General features: G+C 36.3%; 5 protein-coding genes across 5 annotated transcripts; 3 read left to right on the forward strand and 2 right to left on the reverse strand.

Annotated features, from left to right (window-relative positions):
• The first annotated feature begins 2,124 nt into the window (after positions 1-2,124).
• On the forward strand, positions 2,125-5,660 carry LOC110847635 (short-chain dehydrogenase/reductase family 16C member 6). Its single transcript, XM_022094614.2, has 13 exons — positions 2,125-3,149; positions 3,224-3,242; positions 3,307-3,340; positions 3,454-3,598; positions 3,692-3,823; positions 3,904-3,965; positions 4,325-4,482; positions 4,631-4,661; positions 4,764-4,797; positions 4,866-4,927; positions 5,017-5,046; positions 5,133-5,273; positions 5,350-5,660. Exons 1-13 carry the CDS (start codon positions 3,009-3,011, stop codon positions 5,354-5,356), a joined length of 996 nt encoding a protein of 331 aa, XP_021950306.1. The 5' UTR covers positions 2,125-3,008; the 3' UTR covers positions 5,357-5,660.
• A 1,550-nt stretch (positions 5,661-7,210) lies between these two features.
• Positions 7,211-11,029, forward strand: LOC110846566. Its single transcript, XM_022093363.2, has 12 exons — positions 7,211-7,587; positions 8,833-8,901; positions 8,979-9,065; positions 9,190-9,273; positions 9,362-9,553; positions 9,648-9,739; positions 9,810-9,876; positions 9,989-10,033; positions 10,121-10,228; positions 10,344-10,438; positions 10,525-10,565; positions 10,660-11,029. The coding sequence occupies exons 1-12, from the start codon at positions 7,359-7,361 to the stop codon at positions 10,838-10,840; spliced, it is 1,290 nt and encodes a 429-aa protein (XP_021949055.1). The 5' UTR covers positions 7,211-7,358; the 3' UTR covers positions 10,841-11,029.
• Positions 11,030-11,161: 132 nt separating this feature from the next.
• On the reverse strand, positions 11,162-13,115 carry LOC110846567 (probable tRNA-splicing endonuclease subunit tsp-2). The gene is made up of 6 exons (XM_022093364.2): positions 12,977-13,115; positions 12,595-12,749; positions 12,453-12,519; positions 11,702-12,377; positions 11,505-11,635; positions 11,162-11,417 (listed from the first exon to the last, which is right to left on the reverse strand). The coding sequence occupies exons 2-6, from the start codon at positions 12,702-12,704 to the stop codon at positions 11,277-11,279; spliced, it is 1,125 nt and encodes a 374-aa protein (XP_021949056.1). The 5' UTR covers positions 12,705-12,749; positions 12,977-13,115; the 3' UTR covers positions 11,162-11,276.
• Positions 13,116-13,195: 80 nt separating this feature from the next.
• Positions 13,196-17,174, forward strand: LOC110845948 (protein O-mannosyl-transferase TMTC4). Its single transcript, XM_022092506.2, has 12 exons — positions 13,196-13,520; positions 13,591-13,654; positions 13,711-13,954; positions 14,041-14,172; positions 14,249-14,440; positions 14,526-14,710; positions 14,790-15,048; positions 15,164-15,369; positions 15,451-15,589; positions 15,666-15,978; positions 16,065-16,190; positions 16,588-17,174. The coding sequence occupies exons 1-11, from the start codon at positions 13,328-13,330 to the stop codon at positions 16,187-16,189; spliced, it is 2,052 nt and encodes a 683-aa protein (XP_021948198.1). The 5' UTR covers positions 13,196-13,327; the 3' UTR covers position 16,190; positions 16,588-17,174.
• Positions 16,222-17,296, reverse strand: LOC110845949 (cuticle protein 16.5). Its single transcript, XM_022092508.2, has 7 exons — positions 17,161-17,296; positions 16,976-17,065; positions 16,870-16,917; positions 16,745-16,789; positions 16,604-16,681; positions 16,494-16,532; positions 16,222-16,409 (listed from the first exon to the last, which is right to left on the reverse strand). Exons 1-7 carry the CDS (start codon positions 17,167-17,169, stop codon positions 16,386-16,388), a joined length of 333 nt encoding a protein of 110 aa, XP_021948200.1. The 5' UTR covers positions 17,170-17,296; the 3' UTR covers positions 16,222-16,385.
• Positions 17,297-20,448: the final 3,152 nt, after the last annotated feature.

Here is a 20,448-nt window from a genome sequence, read left to right on the forward strand (position 1 = left end):
CCTCTCAAATAATGACCTAACCAACCCTTTCCTGAACCTTCTCCTCTGAGAATTCCATTAGATCCCTCGTAAACTTGCAATACGCGTTAAATAGAATACTTTATTAGACTCTGTTCGGTCTGAAAATACTGACGAGCATTCCAAACTCATCACCGTATCTTATTAACTATTTGCATTTTATGGTAAAGGTCCGACATATATAATTTCAGAAATTTGGTAACTTTCCTTTCAAATGTCATCCTATCACATGCTCCCAAGATGAGATAGTGCAATAAGATATACATGACATTATATACATTTATGCTCTTGAAAACAGTTGCGCCCATTCATTGTAATCCTTTCATGAAAATGGAAAGTGTAAAGTGCAACAATTGAGCTCTGTGCTCATCTTATCAACCAGTCAAAAAATATCTCGAAGAATCTTAATGAGTCAGTCTAAGCAGAGTACACACACGCAATAACTGCGAAGTGAAAACAGGTGGCCAAATGTCCAAATTACATATGCTTAACTTTTCAATCATTTACACTAAAGTGTGAAATATTAGTTTTAAAAGGTACGACAAGGTGACCGCAGTAGTCAGATCCCGCAGATATTGCATGTACATCGTATTTAGATTATTGTTCATATGTACATATGTGTGTATTTGTCAACTTGTTACCTACGTTTTTCTACGTGGTAAATATAACATTCTATTTATGACTCTGATGTACCATTGTTGTATCTCTTCCGTATACAGCAACAAGTTTGATGTCACTTTTTTCTAAGAGACTATAAATAGTGTCTAATTCGTATATTAATTAAAAAATTATGTACACATGATATGTAAACACATGCCGGGATTGAACCTCATCTTGTATTTACGCCTTCTTGATTTAAAACATTTAAAAAAATCCAGCTTTGCTTTTGTCTGAAGACTATTTTAAAATCTGAATTTCATCATTAACCAAAATATTATGGAACTTGGTATAATAATTTCCTTAATCAAAATACCTGCCCAGCCAAAGTTAAATGCCTTGCATATGGCTATAATTATAAATCATGTTCATGGTCAACTCACGACAGCCAACGTGTTATATGGAGTCATCATCAGTTATGTACTTCTTGGAAAAATAACATTGCACTTGATCTAAATGCTGATTTGTAATTTCAAGCAATCTTTGTTAAAAATTAAGCATGTGTCCTCACATCCAACCACATCCTACACGGAACAATCGTGTGGCTGGAGGAAGTCATGAACAAGTTCTTCCGCACGCAAATCAGCCAAGTATTTGCATATATTTATAACCACATGTATCACTTCACATTGATTGTTGTAACATTGTAAATTGGAAGGGAAGCTGCGTCAGATTATATTGTTCATAAGTTGGTCAATGCAACCTGCACATGGTTACATCTTAACAGGTTCAACAGATCAGCTATCACAACATGTTTGTGTGTAATTCTATGAATCCATGGAGGTGGTGGAGCATGCACCATAATCTGCTGAAATTTGGCCCAAGATGAACAAGAATTATAGTAAAGGATTCGCTAAAAATATTACGTCTTATATAACATCATCAAGTACAGGATATCGTGGACATATCTCTTCCTCCGATCTGTGCTACAAATGCATCTTCTGTACCATTCTTCTCGCATTTTTGTTTATTTTGGCCATAAGACCAAGACGCTCATTTACCAGCCCTTGTGAATTATTGCCCAGCTTACCCACTTGGCATTACGAATTGAAGAATGTAAATTCCATGTGTTAGTTAGTACTTCTACTTAGCAAGTGGGTCTGTATTATTCGAAGCTTAAAATGCAGGTGCAGTAAGCGTATCCTTGAGTGCGTATATGCACATATGTACATACACTTATTAGTGTATGTAAAAAGCAATAATTATAATTCCTTGAGCTTTATCGTACCACTAAAAGGTGGATAAACGACTTTCTACGGACAGGGAGGTATTATATTATTATAAAGTCTGTGAGACCGTATGAGACCATTTTATGGTGTACCTATCCATAAGGTGTCACTTTAGAATCGTATACATAGTTGTGTGGCATTGCATGTTGAGAAAATAAGAAAACCCCCAGGCTGGCAGTAAGGTGCGTGGTTGTGTAATTGTATTTGGGTTTTCTCAGGAAAATCCTTTGTTCAGTTGTCTTTGAGTTGTCTTGCTGGAAGTTGGGTACTAAATATGCAAGTACACTATTATACAATTCTCTAGTTACAAATGCGAAATAAATTCACACGGTGGACGAATAACATTTTGTATAACACGAGACTTGGTATAAAGTTAGTATACACACTCCAGCAGTAATTACAAGTCACGTACCGGTCCATGCAATTAAAATCCCGTCAAGGCCTGCAGTTGAACATTGTTAAGCAGGGACGGCCTATCCGTAACCATTACTGTGACCAGATTCATTCAAGCAGTGTTTGTGCAACTAATTTCTGTTTACAATTGTCGGATTTTAGTTAGAGAATCAACAACGACGTCATTTGATTCAAAGAATAAGTAAACTTGTAATAGTTGATAGTGTGCCATGCCAGCCAAAAATCTTGGTACTGATGACTGAAAGCTGACTTTGGTATTTCCGACCGGTTTAAACGTACATATTCATCTACTATTCACATATCACATCCCTTTTTCACTATTCCTTCACTTTACTGTTGAGGTTGCAGACACATACATATTCAAAATAGAAAATATTTATTTTCTCCGTTTCACCTCTGCGAGGATTATTTAGAATTAGTGCTATTGCTCTTGTTGATCAGGCTTCGCAAATTAAAATCTTCAGTTTACACTGATTTTCTATACCGTGTTAATTTACCATAACCCCGTATCAACCTCACTTATTTGAAGGAGAACATATACATATTTATATACGACGAATCTCAGTCTACTGTTTTTCAGATAAAGCTCCACTTATTTTCAAAGAGTCGTTGTAAGAGTGAAAATTGTTAGCATTAAGGCCATTTGTAAATTGGCATTTAGTGGATTTGAGACCCCAACCAACGGCGACAATGTTGAGCATCCAGAGAATTTCGTACGATCTCTTTGACACCTTCAGATTATTCGCGTTCCATTTATACACCTACACAGAGTACGTTTTCAAAAAGCTCCTTCCACGACCACCAAAGTCACTTGAAGGCGAAATCATTTTAGTAAGCAAACTTCATTCCATTTTTTTCATTCTTTTTTTGCCATTACAATAATCACCTTGGTATATGCACTTTAGGTCACCGGATCAGGCAGAGGTGGTCCTATATTACATACTAATCTACTGAGAAAATCCACTGATTATTACGAATACAATTATAGGCATTGGACGATTCATTTGTCTGGAATTGGCTAGGTGGGTAAAATATGTGCATGTTAAATATGTATTGGGTGCAGATTGCATACAATAAACAATGTTTCAATTCCAAGTAATTACTTCAACAAAAATTTTGAAACCTTGTATTTCAGTCATGGAGCTACAGTTGTTTGTTGGAGCAAAAGCCCTGGTCCAAATGAAGAGGTTGCCCAACAAATTAGACAGAGAGGGGGCAAAGCTTTTGCGTACAGTGTGGACGTCGGTGACAAGAAAGCTGTAGAACAATCGGCTAACTTGGTTCGTCTCATCCTCAGTTTTGCATTTTAACGTTAGAGTTACAATTACATGGCTTCCGTTATAATTATTCAACGTCAATATTTTTATACTAAGGTTAAGAAAGAAGTTGGAAATGTTACAATTGTCATCAACAATGCCGGAGTGATGAAAATCTCACCATTTTTGGACACCAGTGAGACAGATGTCGAATCAATGTTCAGCGTCAATATCCTTTCTCACATCTGGGTATTTGTTACATAAGTTTCCTATTGTAAGCGGCTACGAAATGTAATTCACATGCTAATTCTATCGACTTCAATACATAGGTTATTAAGCAGTTCCTACCAAAGATGCTGGAAGTGAACAAAGGTCACTTGGTCTCCGTTTGGTATGTAACATTTTTCGAAAATAGATTTCTTGAGTAATTTCAGTAAATACTTGGTAAAATGTCACTGAGACTGAGATTAATCAGAATTTGTGAAATATCGTGCTATCAATTTTTCATAATTGATGTGTAACACTAGTATTAGAAACAATTCATGAGAACAGATAGCTGAACGCTCTGAAAGCAATGCTAAGAAATGCATATCGTCGTATATATCACGAGATTCTCCAACTACACTCTTCATCCTATCCTCTTTGGCGACGTCATAACTAATGCTTTGAAAACTTTCGACGCCAATCTTTATAAATTTGTCCCATTTCAATGAATGGAATACATTTTGTGTCTAATTTGTCTCTCTGCAGTTCAGCAGCAGGACTTTTACCTACGAGGAACTTGGTGTCGTATAGTTCAACTAAACATGCTGTTCATGGTCTTTATGATGCTCTTCGTGATGAACTGCGAATGAGAAATGACAACAAAGTCAAAATTACAAGTGTTTACCCATTCTATTGTTCCACTGGTAAGCTTTTTGAAATAATGAAAACATGTTTATTTGAAAGTAAGCGATTAGCGAAGGCACTTCTCACTTGGGTACAGATCCAAGTCGTCATTCTTTGACTATGTAATAATAAAGTTAGCATACACATATATATTTTTTTCTTTCACAGCAATGCTGGATGGAGGAATACCACATACCAGGTTTGTTTTTATGAAACGTTGAGCAAAATTTTTACATCATCATACTTACATAAAATAAAGCTGTAATAATAATATAAACATGAATTAATTACTCCCCATCAGATTTCCATTCCTGTTTCCAATTGATCCTCCAGAGGTTCGAAGGGTTTCTTTATTACTCTGATATCTTGGTATGTTATCGAAAATAAAATTTTAATTTGTTAGGTCGTAGCTGCTAAAATTGTTGAAGGAATCCGAAGTGAGGTGGAATATTTGTACACTCCAAGGTTGGTACTTTGTGCATGTAATATGCACACATGTAATTGGGGATTTTGGGAATATGAAAGTTCTAAAGTACCTGTTCATCTTATCATAGGTTGGTGGGTTGGCTGGCAATGTTTTCATGGTAGGAAATGATTTTGAATCGTTTGAACGTTTTAATTGGTTTAATAAATTGGACTATTTCTAAGTTCTTCTTCTCTTATGCTTTAGGATTGTCCCGTTGAGAGCAGTCGATGCGTATGGTGATTTTTTACATTTACAAATTGACCCCGCCCCAGTGCAAAAACAACCACAAACTTGCACAAAAAACAATTTTTTGAATGGAAGTTGTGCAAATGGACACAGTGTGAGGTAATAAATTATATAAATAAATTAAATAAGATAGATTTTTAACGATACATATTATTTATCTAATTTTCTTTGACAGAGGTTGAAACAACATGAGGTTATTTCATTGTATCGGCTTCGCCATTTCCAAAAATACGTATGATATAGACCACAAAGTGGACTATCTATTATTGAATAACCAATTCTGCTGATCATCAATATCCTTTTATCCAGAGGGGTGTTTCTCTTGTACTATCAAAGTATAAAAAGATCTGTCATGTCGTTATATTTATAATTTTAATGAGCTTTTAGACTAATTTTGTATGAATAATTACTTAAAGTATTAAGATGTTATATCGCATGCAATTTTATAAATAAATTTGTTACGACATTGTTCATTTATTAACAAACGTCCCTTTTTACTCAGCTTCAAACAATTGTTTTCTACAGTCAGAGTGAAAGTGGTACTGACGAGTCCTAAGCTAACTGCAATACATGACTCGCTTAATTATCAATCAAATTTACAAGTTACAAATTGTAACTTACAACTTGTAGGAGACTACACGCGATAAGTGCATAGAATTAATTTTTAGCATTTTTCGCAAACATTAAATTATGCATCAGATTGCATGACCCGGATGAAGGAAATCATGCAAATTGTAAACTAGTCGTTGCCAGAATTATGAATTGCGGGATCAAGGTCAAGGCGATATTTACATACATATTGTATTAATATTTTTGTATATATTCTTTCTGGTGATTATAAAAAATAAATCAAACCCCAGTCAATTAACAGTGAAAATTATTAAATAATGAATTATTTGCCATGTGGTCCACTTAAAAGTAACTTAATTTTTTCATTAAATAATTATTCCGCAAATAAAGATTCGAACGTGATGCGATGTGAGTCGAGAAAAAAACAAGGGTACGAATCGGATGCTTGATCTTGAGAGAGTCCCGTTAACAGTTACAACTTGCTGCAAATCAACTTTCTTGTAATGCAGTCTCTTATTCAATCCGCACCTTTAACTTTTTTAAGAAGGGATGAGTCGTTTTTTTTGTTAAATGAAACTACGCAAGGAAAAAATCATCAAAATATCCATTGGTCAATGTTTTTTAAAAAATGATCATAAACCAAAAGTCTTCAGGCTACGATCAATTTAATTACATTATAGACCCACCTGGGCACCTTTGCGTATTAAATTAAAGGATGAGAATTTATTTATGAGAATTTGCGGAAATGTGTCAGGGCATGGGCTACTTTCATATTTAATTTCTCGTTAAAAATGATAGTACGATTCCTGCATTTGAACACAAAGCTGGGGCTCATGTGAAATGCGTATAGCTGAATCCATGTTACCGTAAGTTTGCAAATATATATTTAGCGCAATACTTTTTCAGAGTAAATTCAAAGTAAACTTCGGGAGCGGATTTTACCCAAAATTAGAAAGTGTGAATCAAGACACAAATAATCGACAACGGTTCAATTGATCCAGTTGGTCTGCAAAATAAAATTACCCTTATGCTGCACATTCCTAGATTCCAAAGTTGTCTCACAAAGTTGACTTTTGTGAACTCATAAAGCATACTGTTTATGAATTAAGTGAATAACGCAGACATTGGCTACAACGACGCACGATGTTACCACTGCTGAGCATATGTGCATATGTTGCAACAATAGTCAAGTAAAATTTTGACCAACCGGTCCGTGGGTAGTATCACTTTGGTACTTGCGCTTGCTTTCTATCGGAGGCTGAGAGACAGGCTAGGCAGAAAGTAAACCGAACGAGTTGGGAGTTGCTTTGTATGTATGCATAAGGGGGCAATTGGTTGGATCGAGTTGACCCACAAAGCGGAAGTCAGTCTGCCTGTTCGAGGATGGGGAGGGTCAGGAGGTGTTCACGGGGGATGTGCTAGTCTGATGCTGCCAATTTGTGATAATTTTCACTCTATGACCAGCTTGAGCCCAGAACAAAGACGACGACGAAGAAGGAGACCAGGCAGGCAGGCTTCATGTCCGCAAGAGTTTAGTTGATTTTTGTGAAGTGAGTGGGACACTTGTGACCGGTGCTCGCTCAAGGTGTCCTTAATTATTAATAATCCTTAATCATGGGACAATTACTGTTACCACCAAGATCATCCAACAGGAGTTTTCTCCTCTCTCTGACTTTCTTTACATATTTTCTCGTGAATCTCGTTACCATCATCCGCGCGGAAGTGCCAGTAGTGCCTAGTTCATATTCTGAAAGCGCTTTAGAATACCCAAATAATGGATCTGTGTCACAACAGCCGCCTGCATCCATTTCTGCTGGAAATGGAACTTCCAGAGCTGACAGACGTAAGTTCTTTTCTCTTTTTCTTGGACGAGTGGGAGGTACTCGTCGTTAGTGTTAAGCTCAATTGTTGCATACAAAGGGGTTGTCTTTTAAAATGTCAGATTACAAACTAAACATTACAGACTTTCACTCTGCCTGTAACGCCACCGTTCTATACATGTATCTCATCCCCGTAGCATAAAAATAAGGCACAACCAACGGAATCATCTTCCTCAACTATATTAAAGACTTAACTTCTTATTATTCGACGTTATTTGCTCATATCTAGTCATTTTTTAACTTTAATTTTTTGTTTATGTGGGACGCATTGGAGTCCCGAGTTCAAAATAATGCTTCATTGTCATGCTCAGTTCAAATGCATGTATTTACTCATCTGCAAGATGGCTAATCGTCGTGGTGGGCGATAAGAATGAATTTGAGACCTTTGCCCGGATTTGACCTGAAAAATGATGTAATCTTCGTGCAAACGTCGTAACATTCCCCTTTGAGCTATTGGCATTCATTTTCCATCCCAAGTTGCTCGGCCAGTTTTAGTCCTGCATTGAATCCATGGTGTTACATTCTATGACTATAAATCCGACGAATGTCCCGTATAGAATTCTGCAAAAGCAACACAAGAACCGGTGAAGTGGGATTGTTGGATATGAGACCATGATTTGTGCCAAGCTTTACCTAATTCGAATGAAAAAAGTTGCCAAACAGGAAACTCGTCCGCTATTTCAACCGAATGGCTTATGGCTAATTTATGCTTCAACAATCTTCCCCCATACCAAATCAAGCGTCTTTGCATTTTTGTAAAAGAAATTTGCACCTGAGTCTTGATTTCAGGCCAAATGAATTTATTGAAAACCACAACCAAATAAATCCTAAAAAATGGTGATGAGTCCGAGTTTCATAAATGATGTGCAATATTTGTGCATCACATTAAAATAATAAATGATAAACAAAAGTCCTCGTTCCCTTGAGAAGGCATACATATTTCATTCTCATTCTCATCCGCCGTGCCACTGGCTATAGTCCCCATTGTTTTATAACAAATCAAGCCTACCACAAAAGTAGAACGGGAATTTAACAAACTCGGTGAACTTTTGGCCTCCTTAGAATGTTGCCTAAATAAATACATGAGAATTACATGATTTCACCCAAAATGGATACACACATGTATAATAAACACTAAAAATTATGAGAGCTTGACCCAATACAACTTGATTCATTTTTATAATTATTACGTCTTGCAATAATTACAGTTTTGAATATCTTCACCATCGTAAAATTCCCAAATGAAGCGTGCTGGACGGGAGATGCCCTAAGAGCTGGTGAGTCTTTTGAACATGTACATGCTGTATAAGGTCACATGCACATGAACAACTCACTAATTTGCGTTTTCAAACAGGCGTGTGCTACACATCCAGGGAATGTCGAGAACGAGGAGGCACGCCATCAGGAGCTTGCGCCACCGGTTTCGGAGTTTGCTGCGTCTGTAAGTTCCATTATAAAATAGATCTGATCTTTAAAACAACAACAATCTTATCTACTTTTGTGCGCATACCAGCCAAATTTACGTGTTAATAGAACATTTAATAATTTCATGACCTGTTTGTTAGTTGCTCGTACTTGTGGGCAGAGCACAAAGGAAAACTGCACATATTTCACCAGTCCACGAGAGGCTCGATATGTGCCACACCAAGGTTATTACCAATTATTCAACACATCCAACCTACATAATTCAGTTCTACATATAAAGCTATAACTTCAACCAACACTTTTGACCATCAGGACCCGTGATGAACTGTCAGCTCCAAGTGTACAAAGGAGGCTCGGATGTCTGCCAACTCCGACTGGACTTTTTGCATTTTGACCTTGGACCACCAGATCCGTACAGTGGTCAGTGCAACAAGGATGCCTTCCTGGTCACCGGCTCTGCATACTCTCCTCCAGTGATTTGCGGAAAGAACACTGGCCAGCACAGTAAGCAATCATTGAGTTTTGATTTAAAATTAGTTGGTTTCGTCATAACGGTTGAAACAAATGTAACTGAATACGAATTATTTTTGCACAATAGTGTACATCGATTTAGGCGGTCATAATTACGGACCAATTACTCTTACGGTTACCACCTCAGGGTACCATAAAGATCCGGGTTGGGATATTAAGGTGAGTTTACCATTATATGAAACCGAATTTTACATGTGGCTTAAATTACAATTTCCACGAATACTTTTAGATCACCCAAGTGAGATGTTGTGACAGAGCTCCGGACGGTTGCTTGCAATATCATTATGGCGTCTCAGGTACATCTAATTTATGAAATTTACTTTCACTAGTTTCTCTAATTTACCATACAAAGACAATTTTGTGCGTCATTATCATGATTGATCATTAAGCATTTTCGTTTATGTATAGGCGTACTTAAATCATTCAACTTTGACGGATGGGATCAACATTTGGGTTAGTTCCCAGTTTATTTATTTTTATAAATTGTGAAAAATTGAAATTAATATAATTAAAGAGATGTCAATATTGCGTAATCCTTAGCCAATCAATGGTACACTATTTGTACGAGAATGGAAGCTGGTTTCTGTGCAATCAAGTACGAAGAGTGTGATCCTGACAAGGGAACTTTCCGTATTTCTCGCGATGACAGTAAGTCTCTTTGCATACTCATTTGCATATTAAGCATATAAGTGTATACAGAATAGAATATTATTCTACTTTACGTATGCAAAATGTATTAAATTCCACTTTATGTAATCCACAGAAAAAGCGCAAACGGATGGAGATTGTTTGAACCCTAAAAAAGCTGGGTCTTCTGATCACATTTTAATCCCTTGTGGTACAACGGACGGTAATAAGGTGAGTTAGATAAGGGTTAATGTAATACCAGTATATGCACCTTGTTATCTGTGTTGTGTGTCTTATCCGAATTTATTGTTTTCAAGATCCAATCTGGCAAAAAGAAGGGCGTTCCATGTGCCAACCGGTATGATTGCTTAAATGTTATCAGATTAGAAAGAGTATCGAATTCTATTCTGCATGCAAATTTAATTAACTAAATTCTACTTTAAATTCAATAGGTTCTGCGGAACAACATTCTGTTCCTTGGACAAGAAGGCAAAGTCTCCTTGTCCTGTGGAGAGTCACACGAAACCTTTCACCATTCGGGTTTGCTTTGATGACGACGAATATTCCAAGAAGGAGACTGAGAACATTGGCTTTTGTCTAAGATACACACAACTACCCTGCTCCAGCCATTAAATCAAGAATCGAGAGCTACATATTTCGTATATTTACCAACAGCCAATACAATACCTCCACACCACCACACCCACATACATACACTTTATATATTCTTAGTATTTATTCAAATGAGGCAAAATAAATTATCAAAGGTGTCAGTCCCTGTATATATATATATGTAACAGCAATAAAGTGGTTTCTACATAAGTAATGGGTCTTTTTTATTTCTCCTGTTACATAAATACCTCAAGACTCAAAAACTCTAAATGGATGTATTTAGGATGAGCATGGGCTGACTGTATAATACTGCACAGGGAAAAATAAAAACAATGTTCGAGATTCACAATAAATATCAAGGACTTGTTTATTCCAACTCTAATTGATTTTGTAAAAATAAAATACTAATAATCGTCTTTTGAATACAAGGAACACATAGGAATAATAACAATAGACATTAAAATTTGATTAACGTCCCAGAGTTCGCTTTCCATCTAAATAGACATGTCTCGTGTAAAGACATGTCAAATATCGAGCGTGGTTCTGAAGTAACTGCGTCAAATCGTATTGGTACTGAAACTTCACATAATAACACATTCTAGAAGAACAACAGATAGAAAAATAAAAATTTAATCCAGGCGTTGGTAGCAAAATTCAGAAATTAAAGTAAATTTAAAAAACAAACCTTGCTGGCGTGACACCCTAGTCGTACCCACGCATTTAGTTGATTCCAGGTAGGAGAAGGACGAGACGGAAATCCCAAAATATGCACGAGGTAAGATGCATGATACGCTGATGGCCCAATTTTATAAAGAACTACAAAAAATTATCAGACACAAATTAATACCTTGCACAATCAAAAGCATTAATAATCATGCTTACGGTACGAAGCACCATACGAGTCTCCCAGTTTTGGCACCCAATTTTTTGACCGAAAATAATGATACGCTGCATAGGATATAGGAAACTCTGGATTTTTTTCTACTAGTCTTCTCCACACTTTCCTATACCCAACGGAACCCCCACTTGGCCCATGGATTGTGAGACATCCCACCCCAAAACTAAGAAATATGGCTTCTTCGGGCATTAAAATCAGTCTTTCTTCTTCAATGTTGCATCGTAAGGTTTGTAGAAATAAATCACTTTTTGTACAACCATCAACACTCATCTCAAAACCATTTTGCTGTTTTAGGTCTCCATCCAGATCTTCATTATCACTCATGACATCGTCTGATAAATTATGATTGTCGGCATGCTGCTGCGATCGTCGTAAAGTTAAATTGCATTTTTTCAGTTGTTGTGTAGAATGAGAAAAATTATTGGTTGATGACTTGTGGTGTCCATTTCGTTCGAGTCTACTTTTTGATGAAGATGTAGCCAAGTCTGTTGCTTTAATCAACTCGAAGAAAGCTTCCTGTGTAGTTTCACCACCAGGAAAGATATTCAATGATGATGCAGACTCTCTTTCAATTTTTTTGGCGAAATATGGTTTGAAGTAGAAAGATGGATTGTCTTCACTAGGGCCTCTATATGTTAAGCTGCTGACCCCAAAAGCACCCTATAATAACGTTTAAACAGATACTTAATACATATTAAATTTCATATATGTAAGGATAATAAAAAAGTAAATTACATTATGGTTGAGAGTATGCATATCTTTAGAACTGAGCACATAAAATTTCTCCCCGTCAAAGACACATCTGTAAATTGATAATATATTTTTAATAAACGTATGATTACTTTATAAATTAATATACAAACAACAACCTACAAACCTGCAAATTGATGGAACTTCGTGATCCCCTAGGAGAAAGTTGGGAAAGGGGAATCCAGCTTTCTCCATTCGGAAGCCTTTTTTTGGCGTTGGTTGAATCGCGGAACCCATGACCCCGCTTTGCGATGAATGCACACTTCCCACCAATTTATTTTCCTGGAATTCAAAACGAAAATATACATCAATTAACTTAGATAAGCAAAGATAATGAAATAGCTTCAACTATGAACTGTATACATTGTATAATAATATAATGCGCTCTCCAACCCCAAGAATAACCAAATGAAACATATGCAAATGTCAATTGAATATTATTGAAATAGTGAATAGTAGAATTATATATGTCAAAGTTAAAACTGCATATTAGCCATATTGTCCCATACCGTATACGTGTTGCGAAAGTTGACACATTCAGAAGACGGGTTGCTTTCCTTTCGTTGTTGCACTTTCACCAGTTTCACTAGTTTCACTGACAAACACACTTCTCACACAATTTGGAGGATACTGAATTAATTTGCGACTGATGATAAATATATTTAGTGCGTAGCCTGCTGCACGTTCCAGAAGCAGGTTTTATGATCGTTTACACCCAGCAGAAGAAGGTTCTCGTAGGAATTCACCATCTCAGAAAACCCTACCCGCCCAGCCACTCCGCCAACTCATGCATACAATAATGTCATTACTGTTATGCATATCTTCATACTTGACATAAAAACAGTGCATAATAATGAATAATGCAAATAAGTCGGAATCACATGTGCCGGAACGACTGGTTAAAGTTCTGTCTACTTTTCGCTACGGGTTGTCTCTCCGTGTACCCCACCCTCTGGGGAACCTTTGTGTTTGATGATGGGGAAGCAGTGGTCAAAAATGGTGTCGTCTCCCACAAACATCCAATCCAAGATGCATTCACCAGAGATTTTTGGGGTGAGAAACTCACGAAGCAGATAACTAATTAAATTAAATCAACTCTACGCAAAACTTTATTTATTTCCAGGAGTCAACATCAGTCACCCCCACTCGCATAAGTCATACCGGCCATTTACAACCTTGACGTACAGGTAAGTTGAGTTCAATGCATAATTGATATTAATTGTAGAACTTGTTATGTGTCAAGATTTGATTACGGGATGTGGGGTCTGAATCCCTTTGGGTATCATTTGGAAAACCTCCTTATTCATGGTCTGAACTGCGGCCTGGTTTACTTCTTCTTGATAAAGTGTTTACAAGTTGGAATGTCTCCAATGAAGCGGTCATCTACTTTTGAAGTACTGGAAAACATAGCATTCCGTGCTTCTCTGTTATTTGCCGTTCATCCGATTCACGTTGAACCAGTAGGAGGAGTGGTAGGCAGGGCAGACGTAAGTGCGACAGGGTTATTTCATAGTTATTTAAAAAAGACAAATACTAATACATACATATCTTTATGGTTTCCTCTTATTTCTAGCTGTTCTCTGCACTAGTTTTTATGCTAGGATTCCTATTTGTTCCGGAAGAAATGGGATGGAAGAGTTATTTATTGTTGACAATGTTCTCGGTTCTTGGATCTCTGTTTAAAGAAACTGCCATCACCCTGGTTGTGAGTTATACATAATTGAATATTTATTAATCGCTTGCAACAAATGAAATTTGCTAAGGCTCAATTTTTGTTATAGATTTTTTGCGTATCTCTACAATTTATGGTCAAGGATAGATTTGATTTCTCCAGAAGAAAATGTTTGCAGTATACTGCCGCAGTGCTTGGATCAGGCTTGTTTGTAATTTGGAGATTGTGGTTTCAAGGTGGATCTCCAGTGTTCCAGCCATTTGACAATCCACCCGCTTTTGCTTCGTCATATTTTACAAAAGTAAGCCATTATATGGTACATATTTAAGAATGTAAAATGTATTTGGTATCAATAGATTCACAAACTACCTTTGTTCAAATTTTAGATATGCAGTATTGTCTACGTATGGAGTATGAACGTGTATATTTTGCTAAATCCGATTTGGTTATGCTATGATTGGTCTGGAGATTGTATCAAGCTCATCGATTCCTACCGTGATATTCGAATTTTTGCAATTTTACTATTTATTGGCTGCTGCTGTAGATTGTTAATGAAATCATTGCAAAATCGGTAAGCAGTATTTTATAGTTGTAATATCTAGACGTAATTATTTGTGGTCCATATTTTATTATCTGTTTTAACTTTACAGCTTTATTCTAGTTTCCTGTATATTATTTGGAGCTACATTTCTTCCTTCGTCCAATTTAATATTCACCGTCGGGTTTGTCGTCGGAGAAAGAAATTTGTATCTCCCGTCTATTGGATTCGCACTTTTAATATCTTACGTAATCTACGCCAAAGGAAGTGGTAAAATTTTCATGTTTGTCCTTGTGATACTCATGTCTCGCTCTATTCACCGATCCCATCAGTGGAGTGACCAGTCTAATTTATTCATATCAGGGGCGCAGGTATGCAATTTGCTAAACAAATTTAATTTAACATTTAATGATCATTGTATACATTTAACTAAAAAAATTATAAAAAAAACATAGTATAGCGTGTTTTACTAATAATTGTTTGCAGGTTTGCCCAAACAATGCAAAAATCCATTACAATCTCGGTACAATGTACAGTGACAAAGGAGATGCACATAGCGCAGAAAAATCTTATAAACTGGCAATCACGTTTCGATCCGACTATTATCAGGCGATGAACAACTTAGGCAACATTTTGAGAAGCAAGAATAAGACGGAAGCTGAATATTGGCTAAGCAAAGCTGTTCATTTAAAGTATACAGCAACTATAGAAAATCAATCGTCACATTGACCTCTCAATAATTAATTTATATTCATGCTAATTTTTACACACAGGCCCGATTTTGCTGCTGCATGGATGAATCTCGGAATTGTATTGTCCAAGAAGAATCAATCTGATGCTTTAGTATGTTATAAAAATGCTTTAAAGTTCCGAAAAGTTTATCCAGATTGTGAATATAATTTAGGAAATTTGGTAACTTAACTTTATTATTTTGATAGTTAAGTAACCATCGATTGCCCACTAACTAAATTTCTGATCCTTTGAGCAGTATATGGACATGAAAAATAATGATGCAGCTTTAGAATGTTGGGAGAGGGCAACATTAATGAAGCCACAACATGTACATAGTTGGATTAATCGTATCATTTTGTTGGAACAAGAAGACAAATTGCAAGATGCACAAGCAATTGCGTTGGCCGCTCTAGAATCCGTTCCAAAAAGTGACACCCTACACTTTTTGATGGGGAATATTTTGGGAAAACTTTCTGATTTTGAGACTGCTAGATTACATTTTACCAAAGCAATTGAAATTTCTACTCAAAATGGACAAAAGACTCCGGCAAAATATTTTTCCAACTTGGGTAAAAAGACATTATCAAGGAATTTATATGCTCATGTGTATGTATTCTATCTCTGAACGATATTCAAACCTTAAATGCTGTTGTAGGCGTTTTATATCATCGTTGGGGAAAGAAGGATTTAGCTATTGAAGCCTACACAGAAGCTTTAAAGCTCTTTCCTGGTTCCTCATCTGTACGAAACAATTTACGACTTTTACGTAAATCAAATTAAGGTAAAGTTATTTTGTTCTTGGTGAATGCATGTATTTATCAGGAATTATACGACAAAATTTTATTCCAACCCATTTCCAATTAAATCATACAAATAATTTGAGCTTAATCTGGTATTATGGTATAAAAAGTATATCAAAACGATGAGCTAGTTGAACTCTCATAGCTAAACAAGAATCATAGGGAGTCTCCAGAGATTACCAAGATCGGAGGGCATGTGCCTACAAATCATATTCAAAAAATATTAGTACTTTTGCCATATTAACATTAACTATTAAACTTGTAATAAGTATAATATAACTAACGGCATATCCGAAGTTTCCTGCGTAAGCGTAAGCTGGAGCCTGCATTATGTGTATAAGTGAACAATTATGTATTATCGGACTTCGTGTGTTTCAGGATTGAAGAAACTTACAGCAACGGTACGGTATGCTGGGGCGACGGCAATAGTTCGGACAGCTGGGGCGACGGCAACAGTTCGGACAACTGGTGCCTAGGAATTTGAATTCACAGTTAAGACAGTGAAAGCAGAAAATTATTCGAAGATTTTACATACAGCATAAGCGATGGGAGCGGCGGCATAAGTTCGGATAGCTGGTGCCTGTAAATTTAATTGTTGAATGTCAATTAAGAAACCAGTCTACGAATTACTACATCTGTGAACTGTATTGCAAGACGTACAGCAGCATAGGCGATGGGAGCAGCGGCATAGGTTCGGATGGCTGGTGCCTGGAAATTAAAACTAATTAAAATCTATTATTATGAAGTTTGAAAAAAATCTTCTTACGGCATATACTGGAGCAGAGTAGGCAATTGGAGCAGCAAGAAGTCCAGCAGACGCCACGGAGGCGACGGCGGCCAATACGACGAAAACAAACTACAAAACATATATTTTTTAAATTCAGATATTTTTAAGATTTTCGAAATGTTTGTGATAATTGTCTGGACAAATTATTAAATTGAAACACTTACAGAGTTCATTTTGATTTTTTGATTTTGTTGAGTGATTAACTCGAGTGATTGTTATGCAAAAGAGTTGAATAAGATGTGTGAAGATTCATGCGTCAGTCTATGACTTTTATACAGATTTCCAAACACACCTCCCCACCCCACCCTCACGAGCACTGTTATAACATGTATGTATAGACTGGCGACCTTAACTACTTTTAGCGCTTGACCAATTTTATTTATGCGGAATTAAACTGTATCTACACCCTGAACCCCATCCTACCTTACTATCATGATTACTATATGCCATGCTAGGTACTCATCATATAATACTATTGTTAGTTCCTAACATCCTATATAAATACGTGATTGATTCGCGATGTGTGCAATTTATTGATCGCTTTTCATTTCTGCAAAGTCTCGATCTTCATTTGTATACTGACCCACACTTTTATACAAGATGCATGTAATGTGGCGTTTACTGCGTTCCTGGATGAGGAGGATCGCACTCTAACGAATCGTAACTTGTAAATCTTAATGAAACTGGTTTGCTTCTAATGCTGACTAATTAATAAACTATTCACAAATAAATATTTGTTCTCTGGATCATAGCTGATTAAGCTGACAAGATTTCATTTCACCCAATATTTGTGTCAGGAAAACTGTTTATGGTTGCATGATGCAACTTGCATCATATTGTAAATGGGGGAAGCTAATATATTTTACAAATGAACGTTGCAATTTGAATAAACGAATCGAATATAGAGAACATGCATGAAAAACAATATCAAATCCGTTAATGCACGCTGTAGGTCTTTAGCTTCAAGGTCAGAGGTTACCAATTTAACCCCAATTTAAGTCAGGAGGGTGTCATTGGAAAGGGTAAAGAAGGGTACTTGAACTTTTGCCGGTTAATGTGAGCCCAGGGCTGAAATTATATAGCACTACGGCTATTTTTCTTATATCTGATTAGAGTTTATTTGACAATTAACTGAGAACCATGAAGTGCTCGTAAAAAGCTTAGCACATTAGCCCATCCTACATAAATGGTAACTGTGCCCATAATTCTAATACGCAAGGGTAAGACCATAAAAACTGATACTGATGAAATACTTGACTCACGATCAGTATATGCCATCCGAAAAAATCTTGTTGTTCCTCTGACCAATATTTAAAAGGATACATCTTCATTGCATTAAAATTAGAAAAGCCAATTTCCCCATACATATATTATTGATTTTAGATTTCTTTAACTTGTCACCCTGTTAAGACCTCTTGGCAAATTGATTTCATACTCTTACCATTCGCCCATTTAATTTTGCATTCAACCCTGCTACATATGCATTTAACGCAGATGAAGCACATCCATAATTGGAAGAAGTAAAATGCTGCAAAGTGGAAGGGTTAGGTTGAATAGTATTATATAAAGCAGTTTAAATTTCTTGGGAATTTGTTCTTACAAATTTATTTACATTGATAGAAAAATTCACTCGCAGATTCAATTAAATACTACTTACTGATTTGTTCACTAGACCACTGGCTGTGAGAAAATTAAAATTCGCATAATGTACGTGATGCAGTTTGTGAAGTACACATATTTAATAATTTGTCCTGTTCATGAAAAAGTTTATGAATTGCCAAGTCTTTTTTTTAGGGAAGACCAGGAAAACATTTTGGTTTGAGTGCAAGGTTAACGCTGCAGTCAGTAATTACAATAAATTGACGACAATCTGGTCAAGCAGGTTTATAAACATACATTTACTATTCAGATGCAGATGTAACTCAGACTGATGAGACAAATTTGCACAAATGTGTTTCACACATAACTCATGTGCAATACGAGTGAAATTAGTCCATAGTGATGATTGTGATATATAGAAGCTACTACTACACTGTACATGCCATAGATATTTATTTATCGATTATCAAACCGATTAAGTTTATTTAATCAACATTTTCAATCAAATTGGAACCTTGAATATCAATTTGCCAACGGCTCAAAATAAAATATATCGAAATTTTCCTATAAATTACAAAGGGAATTATGGCTCTTTATAAAAATGTGAATGACGCTATCCAATGTCCATCCGACAATGTATCTGAAATGTGATATGTGACCAACTCATGATAAAACAATCAATATTTCTGCCTTGGCGGAAGCAACATTCCTGAGAGAACTGAAGGTTTAGTGGCCTCTGGTCTTTGGTTTCCTCCCCTTTGAAAATTTTGTGATTCTGATTTAAGTGGGAGTTTCATATCGGACCTTGGAAAAATGATACATGTTGTTATACAAATGATGAACCAAAATAAGTAAATAGGTAAAATTTAGGTTATCGTATAATTATACGGGTCAGAATAAGACCAAGGCGAGAGGTCTCCGGATTTGGGAAGAATGGAGTCAGCAAGGTCTGCATGGTGATCTTCTACTTTAGAATCGGCTGCCGTGGGTGGGGTCTGATCTACAGAGGCCCCAAACAGGGAACTGCACATAAATATTAAACAATACTGCACACACATCATCAGTATATCTGTTCAGTAACAAGAATTCAGAATATCTGTACGAAATAAGTGACAAAGTACCGTATTCATCTTGGCTGGCTCGTCTGGATAGTCTTCAATCTATGTATCTACATGCACGGAACGTTGACGTGTGAGTGAAGTCGTAGGAAAACTCGGTTCATGTATTTATACCAAAGACATTTATGGAAATAAAAAATTGTGACAATTGTCCATGTTTAAGAAGAAATGCATTATTATCAAATATAGCCAAGGAGGAATTCATTATCAAGTTGTATCATTGCACTTGAGCTTGTAACACGATTTTGTCCGGGCCCTGTTCATTTTAAGCAAATATGCCAAAATGTCAGAATTGAGTACGTTACATCGGGTCTAGGGTAGCTCGTCGAAAACATGGTCGTCGAAAGAGTAACTCGTCGAGGACGAGTCGTCTGAAGGGTAACTCGTCATTTGGGCAAGTGGTCGAAAATAATACTTGTCGACAGTATTTTTCTGAATAAAATACGATTCTAAATATAAATTATAATTTTATAAATTAACATTTACATGAGAACTCTCAGCAAGAACGCCAAACCGCCTGTTCCAGGCCTCCACTGCATTATTGGTTCTGAAAATATTATCTAATACACTTTGGTGCACATTCCACAAGAGTATTGGAAACATTAGTGGATCGTATACTATACCGATGTAGGTTTTTTGAACATAACTAAAAAACCTACAGTGCAGACTTGATATAGCCCGAGTAAGGCGTAAATCTGTTTCCAAATTAAAATTTTTTAAACTTCGAATTGTTCA

The sequence above is a fragment of the Folsomia candida genome, unplaced genomic scaffold (genome assembly GCF_002217175.1).
Source record: "Folsomia candida strain VU population unplaced genomic scaffold, ASM221717v1 Fcan01_Sc003, whole genome shotgun sequence".
Lineage (NCBI taxonomy): Eukaryota > Metazoa > Arthropoda > Collembola > Entomobryomorpha > Isotomidae > Folsomia > Folsomia candida.